Here is a 27880-nt window from a genome sequence, read left to right as displayed (position 1 = left end):
TACCTTACACGTGCCCCTAGTGGAGCTCATCTGCCAGTCATAAAACCTCCTGAGATCTTCCTTTTTCCCTCATCAACTTGGCATTTCCCAGCCTGGAAAAGCTGAGTATCATCTGCAGACTTGAGGATTTTCCAGGGCCCGCCCCCAAGGACGTCTACTACTTACCCTTCTGCAGTCGGATAAATGTTTGTTTCTCCCCTATATTTTCTTTTCTTCTCTCTCTATAAACCAGTTCCTAGTAAATGATTAAAAAAAATTAAATCCCATGGTAATTCATGTTTTAAAATAGGCTTGGTATCAAATGTAATTAGAAGCATTTTAAAAATGAGTTTAGTCCCAAGGAACAGATCCATGGAAGATCACACGTGATTTCCCTTTACAGAAACCATATTGCCACCCCCACCCCAGTGTACATGAGGCCAGCATTTATTAAAGCTTCTTCCAGCTTGCCTACTAAAGTACCAGACACTTATCAGTTTATAGTTCCCAGGGCCCCTTTTGCTCATGGAGCCACACTGGCCATCTGTACAGCGATCATCCAGAGTAACAGGTCCCAGGTTTTCATTAGAGGTACAATAATTTTTCCCTTTGATTTCTTTCAGAAGTCAAGTCTGGTCAGGGTGTTGCGTGAAGACACCTCTGATTCCAAGGGTGCCAGGAGGGCTTCCTGACTCAAACATCTCTCCCATCTGTTGGGCTAATATCTGAAATTCCTTTCACAGGAAACATACTTTAATTCTACAATTAAAAATAGGCCTTAAAATGGAATTTTGGCACAACCTGTCCTCCTCACCCTCACTCTGCCATAGATGTATGGTTTCACAGAGCTTTTCTTGATAGCAGACTTTGAAAGGGTTAGAATGTGAGCATGAGCATTTAGAGGAGCAGGAATTGGGTAGTGGAGCAGTAGAGGGAGAGGGATACGAAAAACAAAACAGTCTTTGCCAACTGAATAGTTTTGAAAAGGGTCAGCCCTGGCAACTGTATCACTTAGTCCCAATCATTACACTTTTGACTACTTCTAGCTTGTTGCTTAGAACCAGTCTCTCGCACATTTGCCATTATGGCCTCTGACCCATCTGCCTACCCAAAAGCTACAGTAGGCATAGGAATAGCTTACTCATGTAGAAGTCCTTCAGTATATCTGCTGTGTCCTTTTTATCTTTTTGGTCCCACGAGCCCACTGGTTTTCTGGCTCACTCCTTACCTATGGTAAATAAAGGACCTCTTATTGCTGGTTCACTTACAAGATGCTCTAATTTTCGTTTGCCACTCAATTTCTAGTTTGCTCCTGAACTGCCTCTCCCTGTGGGATTCATAAGCCCTTTTTCTTTTCCTTCCTTCCTTCCTTCTTTGTTTTATGGCTTTTTCCTCTGATATAGCCTTTTTGACTTTGCCAGCTAGTCAGACAGGAACTTAAAGGTTTCATCTTAAGGTTGAATATACCCTCTTTACTAAAAAAAAAAAAAAGGCTTAGGGTTGCTTTTTTTAATAGACCACATATGGGATCTTTACATGAATGTTTTCAACTCGAAAAGACCTTGGGTTCCATTTATGTAAAAGACAAGTTCCCAGTCAGAGCTCCCTAGGTCGTTCAACACTAATTTAGAAGGGCAAGGGTCACTGAATCCCAAAAGCTTTCTATAATTTCCATGGGAGCTACTAGAGTTGGTATTACAAGTAATGCCCTGTTTTAACTAGCATAAAGGAGTATCAACATTGTTCTTGTAAGCACACCTCCTCCTTCAGATAGAAGCTATAGACCTCGTATAGAGATGGCAGAGGTATATTATCTTCTTGATTTACAGGAAGGCCCACCCCCATCCTGGGCCACATGCACACATACAAGCAAAGTTTGATGGGAGAGGGAGGATGTTTTGCCAAAGGGAGGGTTGGCTCGTTCCCAAGCTATGTCATCTGAAAGAGGAAATACTGCTCTGCCTATGTTTAACCTGTTTGCTTCTCTAATTGTATTTGAATGCAATGGGAGATAGTCTTAATAATGTTTAAGCTATTACCTAAAACTCTGTGTTGATGACTTTTGGAGTATTTACAGTTAAGGACTGTGGGAGAGAAGGACGATAACAAGTACTTCCTTGCTGTTGGTTCAAGAGAGGTTTTGATAAATAGTAGGGTACCACTCTGGAACCTCGAACCTTGCAGGATGACCAAACTACTTGCCTACGGTGAACTGCCATGACATATGCATTCTTGAAGAAGAAATTCAGAGTTGTGCTTAAACTTCTTAGTTTGTTTCCTACCTATCATTTTATAACCATAACAGCCAGAAAACATTCGTTACTAAATGTCCCATTATTAATATATATCTCATAGGAAAGCTGTGTATATATATGGTGCTTATAATGTGTGTGGATACAAAATATACTGAAATTGACAGTTCAACACTTTGAAAAAAGTTGAATTTGTTAAGAATATTCAACTATTAAACTTTGTAAGATAGTTAAGTACAGACACTGCATAAATATTTCACCAAAAGGAAAACATACTGTTAAACAGACTTCTCAATGAATAGGACTTATGAAAGACTCTATTAAACAGGACTTCACATTCAATAGCAGTCTTTATATCCACATATGCAAAACTTTGCTAGTAAGAGCTATCAACCCAACCAAAGAAATAATCTTATTCTAGTGAACTAGGGCTCATAATGGTAGTTATTAAAATAAGAATCTACCTGTATTTGGTCCTGGGCTTTTTTACCTTGAGTCCTATGGCTTATATTCTTTAACTCAAAATTGAAAGAATCCTTTTTTGCCCTGTGGCCGAGTGGTTGAATTCGCACGCTCCGCTTTGGCGGCCCAGGGTTTGGATCCCGGGCGCGGACATGGCACCGCTCATTAGGTCATGTTGAGGCGGCATCCCACATGTCACAACTAGAAGGACCCACAATTAAAATATGTACAACTATGTACTGGGGGATTTGGGGAGAGAAAAAAAGAAAAGACCACTAGCCTAAAGAAAAATTCAGAGATCACAGAAGTAAAAAGAAAACAATATTTTTGCCTCTTTTATGAAAGAAATATTATACTTTTCTATCTTAAATAATTTTTTATAGCTCTTCAACTGCTTTTTTCAAACGTTAATTCTACTGTGCATGGGCTAACCAGAGGAGCCTACCCAGGAAGAACGTGTTCTCTAGGATAAGAGCAAACTCATTAAAGGAATGGCTCATTTAAGCCTAAGTGTTTGGTCCTGTGGGGAATTCTTCTGTCCATCTATGCTGAGCTCCACTGCTATCCAACAAGGAAGAGAAAAAAATATCACTACTGCTTAATCTGGTGTTTCTGTAGTATATGTTTATTGTGCGAGGATTTTCCGTAGACCCTGACATGGCCTCTGAAATACAAATCAGTGGTGTTTTAAGCACAGGATCCATTCCTGTGGGTCTGGGGCCAAATTCACCTCTCAGAATCCACTCTGACCTTCCTACAAAAGAATCAAGCACCTCACAGGATTTTAAAAATGTCAATTAACAAGAATAAAGGGGGGAAGCTACCATTCAACATAGGGGACTTGAGGATCTTTAATGACACTATTTTATTCATTCATTTGGCAAGCATTTATTGTCTCTCTCTGCTAGGCACTGTACTAGGCACTGGTGGTGGTAAACAAGACGGAGGAGGCTCCTGCACCCTGGAGCTTAGCTTCTAGGGAACACTTGCCTGTGCCAGGAAGTACACTAAACATTTATTTGGTCCTTATAGCCATGTACAATCTACAGTACCTACAAAGGTGAGTATTCTTATTCCCATCTTACAAATGAGAAAGCTGGAGCTTAGAAAGATTGATTTGCTTAGGACCACACAGCTAGTAAGTGGTGAAGCCAGAATTTGAACCCACATCTGTCTACCTCTCACCCATCGACTATATTGTCCCCCAAGTGTCACATGGAAGTATGAAATTTTTTCACAAGGGAAAAATACCATCCCCAAGACTTCTTAGAAAATTTTATATCAGGGGATTGCAGAAAACCCCTAAAGAAGAAGCCATGTAACTTTATGCAAATGAATCACATGACCTGTAGTATACACAGTCCACTGTGTTTATGTTTATGAAAGTGCAACTTAGATTTTTGCCAAAAAAAAGAGAGAATCTCATAAGGATTTAATTTATAATTTTATGGGTAGAAAACAAGAATAAATATTGCCAGATTTTACTTCTTAGGTTTTAAATTCCTATTTAAAGTTTGGAAACATGGAGATTCTGTAAATCTGCCTTTTCCTTCATTTTCTTTTTTTTTCTTTTAAGATTGGTACCTGAGCTAACATCTGTTGCCAATCTTCTTTTTTCTTTCTTCTTCTTCTCCCCAAAGCCCCCCAGTACATAGTTGTATATTCTAGTTGTAGGTCCTTTTGGTTGTGCCATGTGGGACGCTGCCTCAGCATGGCCTGACGAGCGGTGTCATGTCCACGCCCAGGATCCAAACCAGTGAAACCCTGGGCCACCGAAGTGGAGCACGTGAATTTAACCACTCACCCATGGGGCCGGCCCCTCCTTCATTTTCAATGGAGAAAATCCTGACTTCCTGCTTTAGAAAGTGAATAGTGTCACATGTCATTTTATAGAGGTCTTCTCGTAGAATTACATCCTTTTCATGTGGTTTTTTTAGACTAGTATTGCTAAAAATTTTTAACATGATGCATTTTTGCAACTATAGGCATAACTTATATCATCTCTTGGCCCTGGCAGAAGGCCATATCTACGTATAGGGTAGAGTTTCTCCATCCATGCTATAAAATGCTTATCCAATACCAATGGAATAAAATGAGAACCAAGGGACATCACTAAAGGACATTTAAATGAAATGTTTTCTTTCACTATTGACTTTTAATGTTAATATTTAGAGAAGAGATGTTTTAATGATGATAGGTTTTTCTTTCATTATAACATAAGTCATCCAGAATATATCTTCCACTTGGGACTCCAGATTCCTTATCCAATTTTAGAAGCAAGTAGATAGATCCTCAGTGAAAGAGGATGCAACAATGATAGCTTACTCCTTTGGGTTTGGTGATGTGGCAAAAGCAACACATAAACATATATCACACATAAATATGTTAAACAATACAAATTTTTTAACTTCTCTTTCATTTGATGAGAAGGGAAGAACTCTAGAAATTTACTCCTGAGAACAAATAATTATCTAGCCTTACTTCCATCTTCATCCCCATTTTCATCACAATCTGAGAGCTGGTGAAAATTCTTTACAAAATTATTCTGCCTCTCTTCTGTTGGGTCACAGCAGCACCACCTTCGTCATCACTAGCTCACTTTGCGCCCAGTGATAAAGGTAATGGGAGCTGCTAAATCATTTTATAAGCCTTGCATTTTGAACTCAGCCCTCTGTAAGTAAGATATTTGTATTAAATGCTTTTGTGCTATTTGATAAACTTCTATCCTGCCTCTACGTGGTATGGCAGATGTAAAATTGCCTACTGTTTCTGGAAAATGGATGACTCAGACACTGATTAAATTCACGCTTAATGTTAGCCACAGGTGGAAATGAAGCCAAAGTGGGCTGTTCATTTATTCTTCCTAGTTTGATGTGTCTTTTAAATTATTAAATTCAAAAGACAGTAAGTGCCTAAGATTATAGGATAATTTGGAGGGGGGATACTGTGCTAATGATCTGAGTTGCCCTGAGCCCTCTCTCAGTGAGCTCACCCTGCCTGTCCCCAGTACTTGGTTAGGGTTGCAGTGGAAAGCTGGTTTTTTCCCTCACCTGATCTTTTGGACTTTGAATCCAGGTGGTTAGAGGGGCAGTTCTTATGTTCCTTCTCCATCCCCTCTCAGCCAATGTCTCTTATGACCATTTCCTAAACTCCAGCACCAAGTAGCCCTGACAGCATGAAAGGTCCCTGCCCACAGCAAACAGTCTGCATAGGTGATATTTTTTCATTTAAGTCAAGGAGGACTATCTCCTGGCATTCCAGCACTCTGATGTGCGCCTTCTCCACTTCTTAGTGCTAAATGACCCCTGACCCTTGGAGAAAGCCACCTGATTCTTCCATAGCAGCTTACAACCTGAGGCTAGAACATGCTCTGAAACTACCCAGAGACAGGCAGACCTTGCTCATAAGTGGAAATCTTGAGAATTACACCCTTTAACATAGGGCTACTCTGAAAACAATCCTAAACTTGACTACATCTGTGCTTGATAGAACATTCTAACATCGAAATTCAAACTACTCCTCTCAGCTGCTTCCCACCACGTAACACCCCCCACCACCACCCTAATTCTGCCCCCTCCCATGTTCTTTCACCACTGCTCTGTCCCTTTGGTCCAGCCTAGAAGACCTACCCTTTAAGCTCTGCTCTCACGTGTTACAGCTTTGAATGACTGTGCCTGACGCTGCCATTCGCCCGGCAGCTGCCAGCACTGATGAGCTGCCTCGTTGTGTTCTGTTGACATGGACTGTATGGAGATTAAGTTAAATCCAGGATCCCCCACCTGAGGAGAAGGCCTGATGCTAAGTTTGGCTGGGCTCTGCTCTCTGTGCGCTGTTACCCACTGCGCTATCAGGAGAGAGCCGCATCCACTGGTACTTAAAGGAAAACCAAAGGAAAGACTCCCCAAAAGGAGCCATATCAAATAACCAGCTAACAAGTTAACAAGTGAAAGGGTATGTATGTATGCCAGGCACTGAAGGCAGTGCCTTTGCCTAGAGACCATGCAAGTGCGGCGGAGGAGCAAGCTGGACGTGAAGGGGTTTGTGTGTGCCCCCTCCAGGGGAGAGAATCCTGAAGAGGAAGGTGAGGGCTGGTGGGCAGGATGGAAACAGAAAAGTATCTATCCTATTTAAATATAGGCAAGCCTCACCAACCCAGCCTGATTAGAGGAAAGCCAGACGGAATCATGGAATATTTCTAAATGCATTTTTATTACTTTCAAGCACTGGACAAGCTCGTAATTCAAACTAGACTAACAGCATCATACAACACCTCAGGGATGGAGCTTTAAGAATCATTTGTAATTAGCATATCAATTATTTGTATGTAAGTGGATTGTACAAAGTGCATAAAAAGTTTATTCTCTTAAGTAGGACAAACGTTCCCCAGTGCAATCCTGTTTACACTATTAATTTGCTTAGCCAGCCCTTTTTGTGCCAAGATAGATGTATGTAAGAAATGCTTATTTCCTCAGGGAAGAATGAATCGCTTCCCTGTGTTTAGTCCAGTAACTAAGAAGCGGAGCGCCACTTGATTGGATTGGGATTTCCAGGATATGGAGTTTGGAATTTGCATACAGACTAGAGAGATTTCATATGGAGAAGATCTGGCAGCCGTTACCAGAGACCCAGTTTCCCCATCTGGATTTCATTGAAGTGATCTGGATTTCATCAAGCAACAGGACACTGATCCTAAATGATCCACCAGACACTCTAACATAGGCATGTTTAAAACACATCCTGCCCCAGAAAAAGAACTGTTAAAATATGATGAGTTGGAGTTACTCTATGTGCAGTACTTAAAAGTAATAAAAATGCATTTCTTTTTAAGTCGCACAAAAACCATGCAATATCAAGTTAATGATGAAAATCAATCCCCAAACTCTTTTTTGCGCACCTCATTGGGTGACGGCATTGCCGAGACTTCCAATCATCAGGGAAAGGAGATTATATTTTGATGAGCTGCCCCAGGTGCTAACTATATGGTAGAATTCCGGCTTTGAATCTTAGGGAGGCCCTCCTGGGTAAAGGAGGGGGAGGGAAGGGCCAGGGGCATGTTGATTGTTAACAAATCATTATTGTCTACCTCTGTTCCAAAATAAGAGCGATTGAATTGAAAAAGAAGAGGTATCAAGTATATGGGGAGTGTAGAAAATATGATTAGGAAATGAGAAACAGAGATAGAGGCCTGTGTTTCTACCCGTCTGTATTAAACTGTGCTCTAGGTAAACAGTGAATTCTTCAAGGCTTAGAGAGTAAAACTTCAGCGCAGAGAGCATAAGCACAAGCAGTCAATATACACACAAATGTTGTAACTACAGTCTGGAATGGCTCCAGCTCTCCCCTTTCCCCCAAGGGCATCGCTATCCAAGGTCTGCAAAGGCCAAATAGCTGTTTGGCTTCCAATCTGATTTTTTGCCTAAGAAATCAGAGAAGTCGGTTTCAATTTTAATAATATATTCTCCCAGCCTCTATCTAACAGAAAGGCACTTGTGTTTCTGCCCCTTCTTAAAGTGAATTTTGTGTTTGGTGAAAGGTAATAGATTGGCAGCGCTGGAAAAGGAATTACTGTATTCCCAGAACAGGTATAACAGGCAGTGACACTCTGAAATTTCTCTCTGCCTTTAGGGAGCATTTGAGTACTATTCAGGAAGTCACTGCTCTGGTGTGCTGTGCTGAACTCAACCGTATCCTAGTGGGCTAGAAGAATTAACATCGCACTCGGAGGGCCTGACTTAAGGCCATTCATTTATTCATTCAACATTAGGGAATGCTTACTATGTGCCTGGTGCTGGGAGAAGACTTTTGCAAATGTATCATTTAATCCTCACAATAACCCTGTCAGGGAGAGAATATTCGTCTTGTTTTACAGAGAAAGATATCGAGGTTCAGAGAAGTGAAGTGATTTATCCTATCTGCTGTCCAAACTTTGTCTAACTCCAAGTACAGTGTTCCCGCTGAAGTCCGTGTTGTTGAGGCTGCAAAGTGAATGGATGAGACGTATGCCCAAATAATGTGACACAGAGCAGAATGCAGTTTGTGCTATGTGAGTGGCCCTGGTGGTTACCAAGCAGTGAAATGACCTACCCCAGATCAAATAAAGTCATTAATACGGCTAGCCTTAGGATTCCTATTCTTTAAGTCTTGCTTTTTTTTTTCTTTTCCTCGGCTTAGCTCTCCAGACCAGCCTGCCTCTCCGCCCACCCCACCTCCTGCCCAGATAATATATACTCTGCTTGCTGGGGCCTCTGGCCTTTCAGAAAGAGGAGGGGCAAAGACCCCTGGGGTTTGGTGAAAAGAGCGCTGGATTCAAATTAGAATTAGAATTGGTGTTCTAATTCTAGCTCTGAGGATTCACTCTAGGCCACTGGTAAGGCCCTTTAATTCTGGATGACTCACTTTCCCCTGTGTGAATGAGAATGGTTTACTTCAAAGAGGTAAAGAGATAAGTAATAATAAACTAAAAATAGAGCACGGTCCTTTTTGTTGCCAGGGTGACATATAATTGATGAGTAGAATTACTTACTACACGGCATGTTTAGAAAGAGATGCCAATTAGAATCTATGTTTCCATATAATGGACTCAGCAATGAGAGAAAAGATGCACCTGTAAAAGTTTAAGGAACTATCTCCTGAAAATTCAAACAGCAAAAGTGATGTGAGGATTGTTTGTTTGGAGGGGGGGTGGTTAGGGTTTAGGGGTTTGAGGTTTTTTTTTTTAATTTTGTGGCTTTGGGTGTTTTGTACTAAAGATGTTAATGGAAACAGTACAGCTTGTCTGATGCTAAAAGCAGAAAAGAGAAACTTTTAGGAAATTAAATGTCTTCTGGATATGTCCAAGAGGCGCCCATGGCCCCAAACGAAATGACACATCATCCTTGCCGAGGGAGGCTCCCCTCCCCAATTCCCCACGTCCCTGAACCGTTTGTAACAGATATTCAGGGATCACTGAGGTATTTACCATATGCTGCAGCCCCTGGCAGGTTGAGTCTTTGCAGAATGAGTCAGCAGTACCTGAGTTGAGATAGGATTGAGGGAATTTAGAAAAAACGTACCTGTGAAAAGTTTAAGAGCTTCCATTTGGGACTGGTTAGTGATACTTTGGGTCCTTAACACAATCCCCCTCTGAATCCCTCCAATGCAATAGGTTTCAAATTTATATCGTAGAAAGGGCTTTGCTGCTGCCAGTAACCTTTCTCAGGCTGACTTCGGGAGCTCATAGCATCAGTAACAAGTATTTCTCTCTCCTCTCCCTCTGCGTCCTACTCTCCTTGGTTTTTCAACTTTGAATTCCTCGTTTCTTTAATCTCCGTTGAGGAAGTCTCTAGAGGGGGCTGAGAGTGCTTGTTGGAAAACATAAAGATGATAAGGCTGGTCTAGGCTGGTCTGCAAGCTGGAAAGTCAGGAGACTGAACCTGCTGGGAGCGGGTGCCTATCAGAGGTCTGACTAGAGGGACAAGTTTGGGTTACCACATCCTACCACCAGCATTGATTAGAGGTAACTGTAACACCATCTCTCTGGCATCCCATTGCCCTGAGATGAATCTTTTAGGATTTTAAGTATTTAAAAACAAACAAAAGAAAACCAGGTTCTACCCCTGGTATTAGAGGTAAGGTGGTACCCGTCAGTGATCTGAAGGGCACACTGGAGAAGAGAAGCTGTCGTCTACCTTGATGGAGTTAAAGAAAAAAGGGTAACCATACAATTTGGTTCTTGGGCTTTTCTTTTTTATCTAAAAGCATCATTAATGTCATCACCCCTGGCTTTTGTCCTCCTCAGGCACCAACCGCCTTCCCCAAATCCATGCCTATAGAAACAGCTGCCACAGCCTCTCTTCCTCATTTGCATAGCCTTGTCTGAGAACCAGACTGCTGGATACTGAGGGGTCAAGTTTCTCATCAAGAAAACTGCATTTCAAGTGACTGTCTTGTTTGTTTATAGGGAAGTTACTAATGTAGTGTAATGAGATGCCTGTCCTCCCCCTCCTTTCTGGGTAAGAGATTTTATATTTTTCCAAAACCTAAAATTAATGATTTGCAGTGTAGCACACAGTACTGTTACAGTGGTTAGGGAAACTTTCCCAAAAGCAATCTGGAGTGATATTTCATTCATTTATTCATTTAATGACTATTTATTTAATGCCTACTATGTATAAAGTATTGATTCTACCCTCAAGAAGTTAGTGGAAATTTAAAAATAATAGATGCGTAAAGAGATATACATATATATTCATATTCACACACATTTGAATAAAATAAAATGTGGAAAGTTATAAGAACCGTAAAAGATAAAATGCTGTGGGCACTCAGAGAACACACTTCAGAAAAAGGCTTAATTGAGGAGGTAACATTTGCTGTGGGTTCTAAAGGGTAGCTAATTACTATATCTTTACAGAGTGTGTGAATGTGTTTTTATGAAATCTAGGTCAAGTTTAAATACACAGAGATTGTAGGGAAGGATGTTCTACGCAGAGGGTATAGCAAGATCAAAGTCAGAAGAAGCTGAGCTGTGTACAAAGAACAGCAATGGTTTAATTTGGCTAGACTGTAAAGTACATAAGAGGGACAAGTTGCGAAGAAGATTGGAAAAGTGGGTGGGAATCACATCGTGCAGGAGCTGGAATTCTTAGCTATGAAAATGTGTACCATATTCTGTAGGCATTTGGGGAGCTGCTGAAGGTTTTAGAATGAGGGAATAATATGATCAGAGCTTGCTGGGAAGATTAACACTCAAAAAAATAATAATGTTGTGGCTGCTATTGCTGTTATACAAAATAACGTGTGCAGAGTGGCTGGCACAAGCGCCTGATGCATAGTAGCTCAGTAAGTCGTGGACGCAGGTATAATCATTTTTTATGAAGGAGATGGAACTTGAGCTAGCCTTTAAAGAATAGATAGGATGTAGACATGCAGAAAGGTGACTTTCAGGCACAAGGAAGCGCATGACAAAAAGCATACTTGTAATAAAGTGCAACGTGAATGAGGTGAACCATGGACAGTTCAGTTTGCCTACAGAATAATATGCGTTAAGGAGTTATTGGAAAATAAGATAAAAAGGTGGGCTAGAGTCAGATCTTGAAGGACTTTGAATCATAGGCTAAGAGTTTTAAGCATTATGTAGAGATAATGGAAGGATGTTGAAAGGTTTTGAGTAAGGAAGTGACTTAATCAAAACCATCCCTAAGGAAAAGTAATCTGATGGTAGTGTGTGTGTGATGGATTGGAGAGGTAAGAGACTTGAGGCAGGGAAATTAATTAGGAAGTTATTTGTATAATCCACGAAGAAGGTTATAAGGGCCAGATTAGACTACTGCATAAGGGCTAGATTCGACTACTAGATTAGAGTGGGAGTTGAGAGGAGGGAATGGCAAAGGGATTGGTGCAAGACTGGTAACTGAAGAGGAGCAAGGAAAGGGAAGGATCACGAAGAACCTCAGTTTTGAACATGGGTGACTGAAAGGATGGGGTATCATCAGCAGAGACAGGGAATAGAGGAGGAGGTAGGATGACAGATTCGGCATAGTCAAAATGGAGCTGTAAATCACAGCTAACTTTGTAGAAATTGACAAGCCGACCCTAAAATTTATATGGAAATTCAACCCAGAATAGCCAAAACAATATTGAAAAGGAAGAACAAGTTTGGAAGACTCACACTTCCCAACTTCAAAACTTACTACAAAGCTGCTGTAATCAAGACAGTGTGGTGCTGGCATGAGGATAGACATATAGAGCAATGGAATAGAGTTCAGAGTCCAGAAATATGTATAGTCAATTGATTTTACACAAAGGGTGCCAAGACAAACGGAGAAAGAATAGTCTCTTCAGCAAATAGCATGGGTACGACTGGATATCAACATGCAAAAGAATGAACTTGGACCCTTACCTCACACCATATGCAAAGATTAAGTCTAAGTAGCCTAAATGTAAGAGCTAAAACTATAAAACTCTTAGAAGAAAATATAGATATAAATGTTCATGGCCTTGAATTAGGTAATGCTCTGTTAGGTATGACACCAAAAGCACAAGCAACAAAAGAAAAAAATAGATACATTGTATTTCATCAAAATTAAAAACTTTTGTGCTTGAAAGAATACTTTCAAGAAAGTGAAAGACAATCCATAGAATGGGAGAAGAATTTTGTAAATCATGTATCTGATAAGGAACTTATATCTAGAATATGTAAACACTTACAACTCAGTATTAAACAGACAAATGACCTAATTTAAAAATGGGCAAAGGACTTGCACAGACATTGCTCTAAAGAAAATATACAAATGGCCTAAAAGATACTCAATATCATTAGTCATCAGTGAAATGCAAACCAAAACCACAATGAGATGCCACTTTACACCCACTAGGATGGCTGTAATTAAAGAAAAACAACAGAAAATAACAAGTGTTGGTGAAGATGTGGAAGAATTAGAACCCTCATACGTTATACATTGCTGGTGGGAATGTAAAATGGTACAACCAACTGTGGAAAACGATCTGGCAGTTCCTCAAAAGGTTAAACATAGAGTTACCATACGGCCCAACAATTCTTTTTTTTTTTTTAAGATTTTATTTTTCCTTTTTCTCCCCAAAGCCCCCCGGTACATAGTTGTGCATTTTTAGTTGTGGCATGTGGGACGCCACCTCAGCACGGCCTGGTGAGCAGTGCCATGTCCGCGTCCAGGACTCAAACTGGCGAAACCCTGGGCCACCAAAGGGGAGCAGGCAAACTTAACCACTCGGCCATGGGCCGGCCCCGACCCAACAATTCTCCTTGTGGGTATATACCCAAGAGAAATTAAAACATGTCCACATAAAAACTTGTATGTAAATGTTCATAGCAGCATTTTTCATATTAGCCAAAAAGTAGAAATAACCCAACTGTCCATCAACTGATGAATGGATAAAGAAAATGTGGTATATACAAGCAAAGGGATATTATTTCGCCATGGAAAGGAAGTATGATACATGCTACAACATGGATGAATTTTGAAAATACTATGTTAAATGAAAGAAGCCAGTCACAAAAGACCACATATTATATAGTTCCATTTATAAGAAAGGTCAAATTAAACAAATCCATAGAGATGGAAAGTAAATTAGTGATTGCCAGGGGCTGCGGATTGAAGACTGTTGGGAATGGCTAGTAACTGCTAATGGGTACAGGGTTTCTTTTTGGTATGATGAAAATATTCTAAAATTCATTGTCATGATGGTTGCACAACTCTGTGAATACACTAAAAGCCGTTGAGTTAGACACTTTAAATGGCGGAACTGTATGGTATGTGAATATCAATAAAGTTATTTTTTAAAAAGATTTAAAAATATTTTTTAATGGAGCTGTAGCCATTAATGGCCAGCTGCAGATTTTTGAGCAGTATCAACTGTCAGTTGCTTCTGAGAAGCTGAAAAAGCTAACAGAGAAAAGGCTTTTGGATATCATGACCCAGAGGTCTCTCTCCTTTCAAGAGCACGGTTTCAGGAGAGTAGTAAGATCAGAAACTGGATTGCAAAAAGTAAGTATAGGTGGCCAGTAAGTGAATAAATCTGGCAGTGCCGAGAAGGGGAGGAGGAGATGGTCAAACTTGTAATCTAAAGGCATGAAATCAGTAGGAAAGCAGAGATTAAAGATGTAAGACAGAGCTCATTGGTAATACAAGGCCCTTAGAGCAACAGGAAAGAGGATCTAGTGCCTGGGTGACGAAATTAGCCTCAAGGAAGAGGAGGAATATGAGGGAAGACATTTTCAGGTAAAGAAAAGAGGTAGAGGAAGGCATTTATTACACACAGCTTCAACCAGCTCAGTCAAGTATGAGGCGGAAAAAGTTTGATCTAGAAAGAGACACATCCAACCTTTTCTTCCTCGTACTTGACTGAGCTGGTTGAAGCCATGTATAAGGAATCAGCAGTTACCTCTGGAGAGGGAGCAGAGATGGAGAGAGAGGGATTTTTCACTTTTGTTTTATAGACTTTTATATTTAACTTTTTTAGCATCAAGAATATACTTTCATTATATTTGTATTTTTTAAAAAATTGGACTAGATGCTGCAAGAAATGTAATTGTTTACCAATTGGAGGTGAAGCGAAGGATTGCCAAGCTTCACAGAGGGAATGGCACATGCTCATCACTCAATAAATGTTTATGGAGTTGTTGAATTGGAGTTGTAAGGATAAACTGTAGAGGAAGCAATTGGTTTCATTTCTCAGCTTTCTCCAGCAGAATACAACGGAAAGTTCTGACAGTGTGGTTTATCCAAGGGCCTTAATGATTAACAAGGCAAAAATGACAAAGGTGTGAGGGAATTAAGTATACTAGTAAGAGTTTTTGTTTTGTTTTGTTTTTTTCAAGATTTTATTTTTTCCTCTTTCTCCCCTAAGCCCCGGTACATAGTTGTATATTCTTCGTTGTGGGTCCTTCTAGTTGTGGCATGTGGGACGCTGCCTCAGCGTGGTTTGATGAGCAGTGCCATGTCCACGCCCAAGATTCGAACCAACGAAACACTGGGCCACCTGTAGCAGAGCGCGCGAACTTAACCACTCGGCCACGGGGCCAGCCCCAAGAGTTTTTGAAATGACTAACCATATTCTCCAAAACGAGTAGTGAAGCAAATGAGGTCAAAAGATAAGCTGATGGACTTTGAAAATAGGAGAAAGACTAGGAAACAGGAATTATAATGCGAATAAAGAGAAAGTTCAATGGAGGAAACATGGAAGGACAGAAAATTATACACAGAAAAAGTAGTTCAGATTTCAGGGTCTTAGAAGTGGAGCGATTCCGAGCGCTTCCTTATCACACCCCGGAGCACGGCTGTGCCTAAGGATGACTAAAGTGTAGTGCAGGTGGACATCACTATGGTTCAAAAGGGGAAGAAACTGTGATGTCGGAGAATTAGAAAGGTCACAGGGAAGGGGCAGGTCTCTTGTTCAGTCGAGCCCATTGCCCGACCTAGTGCCTGGTATGTAGCAGGCATTCAGCTAATGTTTGCTGGATGAACGAATGAATAATATAGCACATCATATTTATTTGTTTCCATCTTCTTCCCCTACTGGATTATAAGCTCTTGAGGCTTAACTCATTTCTGTATTTCCGGTGCCTGGCACAGGGAAGAGTGGGTGCTTGAATCAAGACTTGAGTGAGTGAATGAATATTGAACTGCAGGGAATGATGACAAGGAAAGGGAGAGACAGAAAAATTGTGAATCAGGTGTGAAAATCCTCAAGGGAGGTGAGAGAGTACATTGTGGGTCTATAGGTAAGAACTTTGACAGTATTTGAATACTATGAGCAAATTACATTGACCTCAAAAGAGGAGAGATTGATGAGAGGGAAGAATACTGGATTTGGAAGTAGTAACAGGAAAAGGAATATTCCAATTTCTCTTTCCCTTTCCCCTGAATTCTGGAGGAATGGAGCACAGTGTTTTCTCCCTTGACCGCCCCCCCCCCAACCCAATCTGTCACCTAGCCCTCTCAATTTTTCCAAATTTAGCTTATCTTGCTTCCTGTTGCTCTTATACCTAGAGTACTTAAATACCCTTTTTGCCAACTGCTCTGCCTTCAGGCTTTCTTTCTTTGGCCTCATATGCCACAGCAAAAATCAAAGTTCCTAAGCATTATTTTTCAACAACATCAGTACTTATTTCATACTTCTCCAGTGGCTCCCATTTGACCATCAAGCCAAACGAAAACTTCCAGTCTTGAATTTGAGTGTCCACAGTGTAGCCCTCTGCAAGCTGTCCTCACTTCCAGTTGCTTTAATGTTTTCACTGGGTACAAAATACCCTACCTGTATAACATTAATTAAAAAAAAAAATACCCTACCTGTCACAAAGCTTCCAATTACCCCTCCAGAGCCCTCTTCATCAGAACTCCCTGAGGATGTCTTCCCTTCCTGACTATCCTTCAAACAACTATTCCAGAAATACCTACCTTCCTTTATGCTTTCCGCTCTCTTAGTACCAAACACTCATGAATGTTATATGTATATGCTTTCCTTGCGTGTCAGTACGTGTCGCCCTATCAATTCTACCACAGAAATAGCTCCCAAATCCATCTCTTCCTCCGTAACTTTGCCGCCACTGGCCTGGACAATTGCAAAAGCCTCCTGATAACCTTCAGTGTATCCTATGCTATAGTCAGATCTTTTCGAAATGTAAATCTAAGCGTGCTCCCGACACACACACATATACATGCCCACAATGTTTGAGACATTTCATACCCTCTCAGTCAAAGTCCAAGCTCACTAGCCTGCCTGGCATTTCTGGCCGTTAGTGCCCTAACCCCTGTTTACTGCACTAGCCTCACTCCCACCACTCCGTTTCAAGCCTTCACGCTCTTGTGTGTGCAGTTCCTTCTCTGAACCTAGTCCCCTACCAATAACCCCCACAACCATCCCTGCTCCCAGCTCTCCTACCTTCACCCCACATGTTTGTAAACTTTTCCTAATCTTTTTTTCACTTTTTATTTCAAGATAATCATAGATTCACAGGAGGTTGCAAATAAATGTACAGAGAAGTCCTGGGCACCCTTCATCCAGCCCCCGCCAACGTTGAGATCTTACACAATTATAGTCCATCAAAATCAAGCTGACTGGTACAATCCGCAGAGCTGCTTCAGTTTTCACCAGTTCTACATGCGCTCATGTGTGTGTAGCTCTATGGGATTTTATCACATGTGTAGCTTTGCATAACCACAACCACCGCCACAATCAACATACAGAACTGTACCATCACCACAGGGCTCTCTCATGCTACCCTTTTATGGCCACCCCCTTCCCTAACCCTTGACAACCACTAATCTGTTCCTCAGCCCTCTAATTGTTATTTCACAAATGGTGTATAAGTGGAATCATGTAGTAGAGATTTGGGGATTGGCCTTATTCACCCAGCATGATTCCCTTGAGATCCATGCAAGTTTTTTGCATGTATCAATAGTTTGTTTATTTTTATTGATGAGCAATATTCCAGTGGTATGGAGGTACCACAGTTCGTTTACCCATTCACTTGTTGAAGTACATCTGAGTTCCAGTTTGGGTTGTTAGAAATAAAGCTGCTATGAACATTCATGTACAAGTTTCTATATGAAAATAAGTCTTAATTTTGCCGGAATAAATGCCCAAGAATGCAATTGCTAGATCGCATGGTAAGTCTATTTTTAGTTTTGACAGGAACTGCCAAACTGTTTTCCAGAGTGACTATACCATTTTACATTCCCACCCACAAGGTATGTATGATCTAGTCTTTCCACATCCTTACCGGCAATTAATATTATCATTATTTTTCATTTTAGCCATTTTGATAGGTAGCTCATGGTAGTTCTCATCTTTTAAGACCTAAGTCAAGAGTTACCTCTGTGGAGCCTTTTCTAACACCCTCTGGAAAAGTTGACTACTCCTTCCTCTATGCCATCCCTGATGCTTCATTTATCATTGTATTTTGATTATTTATTGACATAGTCTGAGTCTTCCCCTCTGTTCTGAGCTGCATGAAGATAAGAGCGGTGCCATATTCATCTTTGTTCCTGCAGCATCTGTACAGTTACATGCTGGACACACAGAGGGCACTCAGTAAGTGTGTGCAAAGTGAGGGAAAGAATGAATGGAAAAACATTAGTCTTGCTTGCCTCCTCCTCCTCCCCATTGAGCTTTTTAGAACAGAAATCATGCCTTTCTCTGTGTCTCCTGGCAGCAGTTAATATGGAGCTCTGTACGTGTAGATGCTCAATAAATGTTGGCTAACTATTCAGGTGGCTTATCTTCCTTCTGCACCAAGGAGATAAGCACATGAAAGAGAGAATAGGCCCGAGTATTCCTGTATTAAGGATCATATGTCATAAGTTTTATAATAGTCTCATAATCTCCACAATCACTCAATATTTGTCTGTGTAGATGAGAAATCAAAACAAAACCATCTTTTGAGTCAAAGAATGCCTCTGCAGCTGAGCACTTTGCCATAGTTTCAATACCCTGGTTACATATGAACTTGGGAGGACAGCATTTTACATCCCTGAATTCTTTTTGCAGTTTCAGAAGGATCTGGAATTTTTCTGTTTTTGCTGCACTGGTATAATTTGACATGTTGATTGTGAAGGAGTCATTAACCCTAACATTTTTGATCACTTTTTGACTCTGCATTTTCTCAACTCTGAAGTATGTTAATTTGCACTTGTTTACATGTCTCTGTAAGAGTCACTGAGGCCCCTGAGGACTGGTGTATGTTTTGTCTGGGAAGTAGATTGTAAGCCCCTTGAGAGCAAGGATCTTATAACTCCTAGGAATGCATTCTGGACATTGTCAGTGTTCAATTAATGATAATACTGGAAGCCTGACTGAGGTCATCTGTCACATTGACTACTTCCTTTTCATCTATAAGGCTTCTAACTGTCAAAAATGCTGTTAGATTGATTTGATAGCATTGAATGATTCTACCCAAAATCATGCTCATTATTACCCAGTACAATTTGGTTTTTAGGGTGCTTTCAGATTTATAACTTTGGATCGGTTGTTACGGTTCCCTGCCCAATAACACTCTGGTTACATACAAATTGCAGAGGGCTGCATTTCATAACCCAAAAGTCCTTTAGTGTAATAAAAAGTAAGCTGATAACATCTATGCTTTCAAAGCATATAATTCTCTTCACCAGCCCCCTTCAATAACTAGGTGATAAACTCCAAGTATGCTGACAGTCTTAAATTACCACAAATAATCCTTAATAACGATTCGATGCATATGTCTTATTTTCCCAGATTGTAAAATGGAGTAAAAGTGTACACTCTGTCCTATGGCTGTTGAAGTTAAATTAATATGAATTTAAAGGAAGTCTGAGTTCTAAAACAGAAGGGCAAATTCAGTCCTTGGGGAGGGTAGAAGTAGGGGGCAGTTGTTTTTGTAAGTCAGGTTTATTGAGGTATAATTTACATGCAATCTGACTCGGCCTTTTTAGATGGAAAGTTTGATGAGTTTGACAAGTTGGGGTTTTTTCCTGCGCTATTTGCTGATTCATCTATACCTCCAACTGGCCCCATCACCACCACTCCTAGACCAAACTGACCTATCTTTTTCTGACATTTTGTATCCTTTCTCTTTTCTACAGTGTACTAAAGGAGGTATACATAGCCTTTAATCCCAAAGCAGTCGTCTTACAGCTGGGAGCTGATACAATAGCTGGGGATCCCATGTGCTCCTTTAACATGACTCCAGTGGGAATTGGCAAGTGTCTTAAGTACATCCTTCAGTGGCAATTGGCAACGCTCATCTTGGGAGGAGGTGAGTACACAGGAAGGTCACCAGGAGAATTTGTTGACCTTCCTCCACATTTTGTCCATGGAACTGAGGAAAACTTGGCTTTCTTAGGCTACCTGCCTGTGGTCAATGAACTCTGCCACCTTCAGAGTTCAGCATAATAAGGAAGTGCTCTGACACACTTCTCCTCAGCTTGGCATGTGCGGTGACTCCTTGGCACTCTGAAGTCTGAGTTTTAATTCCTGAAGCAAAGGTCCTTAGGTTAAAGGTGACATCAGATCTTATTAAGAATAGAAGATGTTAAGCTCAGTGGACTTTGATCCATCTTCTCTCAGTATAGTCTTTGATGCTCAGTTCTAAGAATCATCTTTTGGAAACATACCACTAAAATTCTAACATATGAATTAATTAAATATCTAAGCTGAATTCAGAAATGACTTCTCCTCCCCTTAAAAAGCATGGATTTGTTACAATAAAGCAAAAATGAGAGATCTAAGGAGTCTCTTGGGCATTCTTGCCTTCAGCGTATAGTGATGTTTTATATTATTTAACCAACAGAAAGCTGGGTCTGTTTAATAGAAGCATTTACACATTTGTGAAAGGGACCTTTCACAATCTCAGCTACCTTGAAGATGCCTTGCTTAGAATCCTCTGTCTATCTGGCACAATCTTTATTTCATGGGATGAATGAATTGGTGTGTTAAAACAACATGATCAAGCAGATTGAGCTTGAAATATGTGCATTATGAAACAGCTAATAGTTTGTTGCTTTTGTCAACCTGTTGTAAACACCAAATTAGAGGAGATCATGGGAAATCCTTATAAAACTGAGTGAGCATTCAACACAAATCCACAAGCCTGGTCCTTTGGCAGCCTCCAACCCTAGAGGGATCAAAATTAAAAGTGCTTACAAGAGACAAGCTCTTATGAAAAGCTGGCAAGAAATGTATTAACTTCAACTCAGGGAAAAGGCAAAATTGATAGGTACTGCATGACATATTGCTTTCCTTGATGGCACTAAAGATGGTGATGGCTATCCAGGTACAGGTAGGGAGAAGGAACGAACGCCCTTTCCACAACGTACGTCTGTGCTCATTCAACTTTTGTTTGAGGCTACAGCCTTTACTTAGCATTTTCAAAGCCTCTTTGCTTTCTCAGCCCAAAGTTTTGGCTTTTGAATATATAACTCTTCTTATGCAATACGTGTACTCCTGGAAAGGCCTGTGCATAAATGGAGTTTTTGCAAATCAAATCGTATTGTATTTGCACCAGAGAGAGCTTACTATTTAAAACCTGTAGTGACTCTTTTTGGAATCAAATAATCATGCCCAATAAGTCCATCTTATAAATTCAGATTCTCCACCTCAGGAGTGTTTAAAGTAATACCTGTAATATTTCACTTAAATTCTCAACCGCCAATAACACATAGACAATTAGTGGGAATGGCCATGGCTCAAGCTTCAGTGGACCCCATTGAGGCCTAAAAGCCACATTCCAGAAGCCCCAGCATCCCTCATCTTCCAAGGAGTAGAAAGAAAAGGGTGGCCATATGTCCAAATTTATATGTGTTATCCCAGTGTAATTATTAGTAGTGTCCCCTTTTACTCTCAAAAATGTACCATTTTGGATGATAAATTATGTGATCACTCTACCTAAAATAGATCAGATTCTATTTCCCTCAGGCTGCACTGAGGTTAGGAAATCATTCCATTTTATCCTTACACTCTTGGAATTTAGCTAAAGGCCAATGTTCTAATGCTTGCATGGCAGAACACATCTATTCAGCACAAAAATATGCTGATTATTAGCCAGTGTAGTATGGCTGCTGGGTGACTGTGACAGGACCTGACGAGATAGGTCAGAGCGTCAATCAGCAGTCCCTTCCTCATCTCATTCTCTTTGATCTCTGCCACTAGGCCTGTGTTTTGTGAAGAAAAGGAATGCTGATATTAAAAGAAGGAAGTAGGTTCCTGTCAGCATTTTCCTTTTCTCTTTCCTGGATTTTTCTAGGGCTGTATCTGCTAATAGTTTCAACATTCAAATCACATCCAGCAGTCATTTTATAGAATTGTTGCAAAATTCATCACAGAAACCCTCACGCTGGGTCGGTCACCTCAAGAGACCCAGGTTCCAGGGATCTCAGTCTTGCCGATGACTCTTAATGGGATTGAGGAGCTTGGAGTCATGGGGTGCATGTGTGTTCGGAGATAAGGGCCTCTTGAATCTCTGTGGGCCTTGGACTTCCCAGTTCCACACTGTTCATGGTCTGACTGGTCCATTAAAGTCTACCCGCTCGGTGGTTCACAGATATCGTAAAGGGATGTTTAGGTGAAATTCTACGAGTTGCAGTTGTCTTTTTAGCCCTTTTATTAAAACATTTTTCTCTCCTTCCTTACCCCTCTTCCCTCTTCTGCTGTTTTGTGACTGTTCTTTCCTAACTTCACAATTCTTGATGGAGACAGGCGGCTATAACCTTGCCAACACAGCTCGATGCTGGACATACTTGACCGGGGTCATCCTAGGGAAAACACTATCCTCTGAGATCCCAGATCATGAGGTAAGTAAGGCTCTGACAAGTCCTCTCTTCTTTAAGGGGAAGAGCTGAGTCATTCCACCTAATCAAAATCACGTCCTCGCCACTCAATACCGTTTTGTTGAGAGACACTCCAATAACAATAACACACTGTCTTGGCAGAATAGTGGACTCTTGTTCCAAAATATTCAAGACCTTCTGCCTTTTTTTTACAAGAGATCTCAAAGGCCAACCAACTTTAATTTCTCAATTAATTACAGAGACTGTGGGAAGGGGTCACCTGTTCACACAAAGAAGTCTTTGGAATATATACATATTTTCATCCCCTAGCCTCAAGAAAGGAAGGGCAATTTTTAAAATGTACAAGCTGCGTTCTCATCTATCTTTAAAAAGTCCCATAGGCAGTATGTCACACCTATGTCCTTTGGTGGTAGTCCTGGTCTCTCAGTTTTCTTCGACTAGTATAAAATTTAAGAAACATATAATCCCCACAAAGACAGGTCTGGTGTTTTTCCAGCAATTAGAGGCACACAGAGGCTGGGGCGGGACCATCCAAAGTGTGAAACATGTCGTTTGAACCCTTGCCATTGTCTTTAGTCACGTGAGATGGGCTTTACGTTTTCCAAGGCAAAGATGTCTGTTCTAGTTTTCCCAGAACAGGTTAATAGTAAGCTGTCTGGGACCTGTGAGTGTGCTGATAATCCCTTATCCGAAGGTGTACCCCTTCTCTTCCCCGCCCCCCCGACCCGGCAGGAAACATGTTATCACAGATCAGGATGTGTAGCTGCAGGTCTTAGACTGTATAACTTATAATAATGAAACAGGACCTGCAGCCCCGCCTTCTCAAGCCATTTCCCGAGGAGTAGAAACGATACTTTGGTTATAACATTTTGATTCCTGCCAGATGCAGAAGCTGTACACTTGGGAGCTTTATGCTTTTTAAAGTTACTATTATTTTTTTTAAAAATTAGAAACAACTTAAACTAATTTCCTTCCAATTTTCTTCTAACCACAGATGAGATGTAATATGTATCTCAGAAAAACCACTCAATGCATCTAGAATACAAAAAGAAGGCATGCTATAATTTGAGACAATTTGCTGGTGTCAGGGTTAATAGAAGTCTCTTTTCTTGACTTGACTTACCTTTATTCAGTATTTGGAAGCTTTATGAAACATAAAGGTAAGCGAACAAATTACTTTTGTGAACAAATGTAATTGCTGTTATTGCTGTGGGAATATCTCAGATTGCATTGTAATTTAAAGCACTGAGACTTTAAAAACTGATCAAGTTATGTCAAAAAGTAGTTTCAAGCTGTAGAAGCCTGAATTGAGAATGAGTGTTCTGTTCCTATGAAACAAGGCAAATCCATAGATTCATCTGTCTTAAAAGGTTGATAGAATTTTAGTAAAGATGAATACCGCCTCTGGTACCTGGAGAAGCTGTGTGCCTGAATGGATGTGGACTTGGCCTTATAGATAGACATGTCCTGTCTTTATACGGATATATTCTGTGAGATTAAATGAGATGTAATGTATGTCAAGTGCCTAACACACAGTTCTTGGCACATAATAGGAACTTTTGGAATGAAGTTTTCTCCTTCCCCTTTGCATGCTCCCAACAATTTCTTATACCCAGACATTTATGACTTTGTCGTTCATAAATTTGTCCAAACCCTTTTTGAATCCCTTCTGTCATATCCTTCTGGTATAAGAGATGTGAGTCATCCAAGAAGGAACAAAGAGGAAAATTGAAATAACAGTCTTCCAGGTACAATAAGATAACGTTTTTATGAAAATTGCCAAAAACAGACTACGCAGTGTGAAGGCATATAGAAGCTTTGTGCCACGGTATGTAGTTGCACACAAGTATCCTGTGGCCCTCTGTAATCAGATCAACAGATGGTAAATCAAGAAATATTTACTCAGCACCCATTGTGGCCCAGGCACTGTGCTAGGTGTCTTGGAAGATGCAAAGACACTAAGACCTCAGCCCCTGCCTCAAGCAACTTGGGAGAGAGGGTGGTATAAGTGCTGGGGAGATATGTAGATATATGAATAATTCTATTACGGAGCAGAATAAGAACCACAAGACTGTAGGAACAGTGGCTATGGGGATGTGCATCAAATATAAAGGGGATACAAAGGAGTAGACAAAATACTCTGCCTCCCAGAAGCTGAAAATATAATTGAGAAATCTAGTTGGTCAAAAGGTCAAGGCAGTGCATCAGTCAGCCGACGTCTGGCTGACCCCCTCACAGTCTTCACTCTCGGACTTGGGCTTTTGTTCCTCTGTCTCCTAGGATAATAGTCCTCCTCCTCCAAATGCCCTTTCCCCACCTCTCTACTGTCTTCCTAGGTCCAGCTTCAAGCCCTACGCCTTTACAAATCCCTTACCTAAATAGACCAAGGCCCTTTGAGCTCTTCCTTCACATTCATTTGTTCCTTCATTTATTTAACAAGTATTCACTGGGCCCCTACTACTTGCCAGGCCCTCATCAGACCTGGAATCAGAGACACAAAGACTAACAAGATAAACCCAGTGCCCTCAGAAATATCATCATCTAATAAAGGTGACGGAACAATGTGCTCAAATCCAGGACAGATGAGGAGCATAGCGGAAATGTTTCACCAAGGCTTTGAATGGAATCTTGGAGGTTGGTCGGGAGTTTGCCGGGTGAAGAAGAGGGAAAGACATTCTAGGCAGAGGGGACAGAGATTGGAAAGGACATGGTGCCTCATGGAACCAGTGAGGAGTTTGATATAGTAGTAGAAGCTAGAGTTTATGAGAGAGAGTAGGAAGGATTAAGGCTTGAATGGAAGTTGGAGCCAGGTTATGAAGAGCCTTGAATGCTATACTAAAGAGTTTATACTTTTTTTCTGTGAAAACAGATAAGTTTTGGATTTTAGAAAGCCCATTTGGTAGCCCATGGAAAATAGGTTGCAAAAGGGAGAGACTTGAGAAAGGCAAACCTGTTAAGAGGTTCAAGTACGCTCCTGTAACACTTACAGTCTGTACCATTCATTCTATCACCTGTGTTTTGGTTGTCTGCATTCCCCCTCAATGGTTAGCAGAGTGTTAACTACCCACCTAGTTGGTGTTCATTGATTGAATGAACAACTGAATAAATGAGTGTTTAAATAATGTATCTCAACATTCACATTGGGAAACTTCTATTTTTTTATTATTTTATTGAGGTCATAGTGGTTTATAACATTGTGTAAATTTCGGGTGTACATTATTATATTTCAGCTTCTGTACAGACTGCATCGTGTTCACCACCAATAGTCTATTTTTTATCCATCACCATACATAAATAACTTCTATTTTTGATGAAAGAATTGGAAGCATAATCTAGCCTTTTTCTAGAAATTGTTTAACCCCAGTAGCAACTACCTATCCTTTGTAAGAAGTACTAGGTATCCCAGATGTAGGAAATAGACATATCCATGGGAAAACATTAGGTTGCCTGTGAAGGGCAGGGAGTTGGGAAGGCAAGCCCAGCATAAACATTAGAAGTGATTAGTGGTAAGATTTCAGTCATAGCCCTCAAGAGATACAAAATCAGTAATGCCATAAAGCCAGTGATCAGGGAGTTAGTCCCAGCCCAGGAGTTGGAGAGCCAGGTTGGCTGGCAAGGCATGGAATAAGGAGGCGATCCCAGCTGGAAGCAGAGTTGGACCCAGCTGGGAAAGCTGAGAGAAACAGAGCCTGCCCCTATGATTAGCCTAGGTATCTATACCATAGGGAAATTTCAAAGGTGACATGGGGTCCCATAAAAAGACCAGTACGTGGCTAATTTAGCAAATCGCCCACTCTATGTAATAAGGCTTATGGACTATTATATATAAGAATGTTCTGTAATCCAGTAATGCTATTTGGATCCTATGATCTAGGATAGAGTACGGCAGTTATATTATATCATGTATTCATATATAGGTATATGTATACATATATACAGATATATCAGGTAAATGTATATACCTGAATCATCAGGTAAGTTTATTAACACAATTTAGTGAACAAAAAATATGTATTTAACCAAACCACTTTTAATAGACTGGTTGGACAAACTACGCCTCATTCATGTGAGGGAATATATGTAGCCATTGAAAAGAATTAAGTTGATTATATAGGAGTGTATGTTACTAACGTGAAACAATCTTGCAGTGCAATCTGTAGATTGCACTGAATCTGTACATTGATTTGGGGAGAAATAACATCTTAACAATATTTAATCTTTCAATCCGTGAATTTGCTATGTCTTTCCACTTACTTAAGTCTTGAATTTCACATTTTAATTTGTACTTTTCAGTGAGCAGGTCTTGCACAAATTTTGTTAAATTTATCCCTAAGTATTTCATGATTTTGATGTTATTATAAATGGTATTTTTTAATTTCAATTTCCAATTGTTTGTTGCTAGAATATAGAAATACAATTGATTTTTTATATTGATCTTGAATAATGTAACATTGCTAAACTCATTAGCTCTAGTAGCTTTTTTGTAGATTCCTTAGCATGTTTCATGTATACAAACGTCATCTGTGAATAAAGAGAGTTTTACGTATTCCTTTACAATCTTCATGCCTTTTATTTCTTTTTCTTGCCTTACACTGATTGGGACCTCCAATACAATGTTGAATAGAAGTGGTGGGAGTGAACATCTTTGTCTTGTTCTCGAGCGTAGGGGGAAAACTCTTAATCTTTCACTATGAAGTGTGATGTTAGCTATGGGTTTTCTCATAAATGTCCTTTATTAGGTTGAGGAAGTTCCCTTCTATTCCTAATTTACTGAGAATTTTTCTCACAAATGAGTGTTGAATTATGTCAGATACTTTTTCTTCATCCATTGAAATGATTGTATAGTGTTCTCTTATTCTGTTAATACAGTAAATTGCATTAACTGTTGCTTTTTTAAAATGTTAAACTAATGTCGCATTCCTGGGGTAAACCCTACTTGCTCATGGTATATTATCCTTTCTATATATTGCTGGATTCAGTTTGCTGAAATTTCGTCAAGGGTTTTTCAGTCTATGTTCATGAGGGATGTTGACCTGTTGTTTTCTTTTCTTGTAATGTCTTTGTCTGGTTTTGCTATCAGGGCAATGCTGATCTTATAAAATGACTTGAGAAGTATCCTCACCTTTTCTGTTTTCTGAAAGCATTTATGTAAAATTGATACTGTCTTACTTAAATATTTGATAGAATTCACCAGTGAAAACGTTTGAGCCTAGAGTTTTCTTTGTAGGAAGGTTTATAGTTATGAATTCTATTTCTTTAAAAGTTATATAGCTATTTGAATTTTCTATTTCTTTTTGCTTCCATGTTGATAATTTGTCTTCAAATAATGTGCCCATTCACTCATAATATTCCCTTATTATTGTTTTAATGTCTGTAGGAGTTGTGGTGATATCCCCTTTTTCGTTC

The 27880-nt window shown here is 40.2% G+C and overlaps 1 protein-coding gene across 9 annotated transcripts in view; it reads left to right on the top strand.

Moving 5' to 3' along the window:
• HDAC8 (histone deacetylase 8) overlaps positions 1-27880 on the top strand; it is a 199860-nt gene that overhangs the window by 63879 nt on the left and 108101 nt on the right. For 8 of the 9 annotated variants that reach the window (XR_011536133.1, XR_011536134.1, XR_011536131.1 and 5 more), the window contains 2 exons: positions 19772-19944; positions 22383-22477. Coding sequence is in view for 5 of the 9 variants with exons in the window: in XM_070605760.1 (XP_070461861.1) it covers positions 19772-19944; positions 22383-22477 (268 nt within the window). In the remaining 4 variants the exon portion in view is untranslated. Of the gene's footprint in view, positions 1-19771; positions 19945-22382; positions 22478-23468; positions 26365-27880 lie in introns of those variants that run through there. The other variant, XM_070605757.1, reaches the window with a different exon arrangement.

The sequence above is a fragment of the Equus przewalskii genome, chromosome X (assembly GCF_037783145.1).
Source record: "Equus przewalskii isolate Varuska chromosome X, EquPr2, whole genome shotgun sequence".
Classification (NCBI taxonomy): Eukaryota; Metazoa; Chordata; class Mammalia; order Perissodactyla; family Equidae; genus Equus; species Equus przewalskii.
Note: the sequence above shows the minus strand (reverse complement) of the source record. Positions and strands in the feature narration are given on the sequence as shown.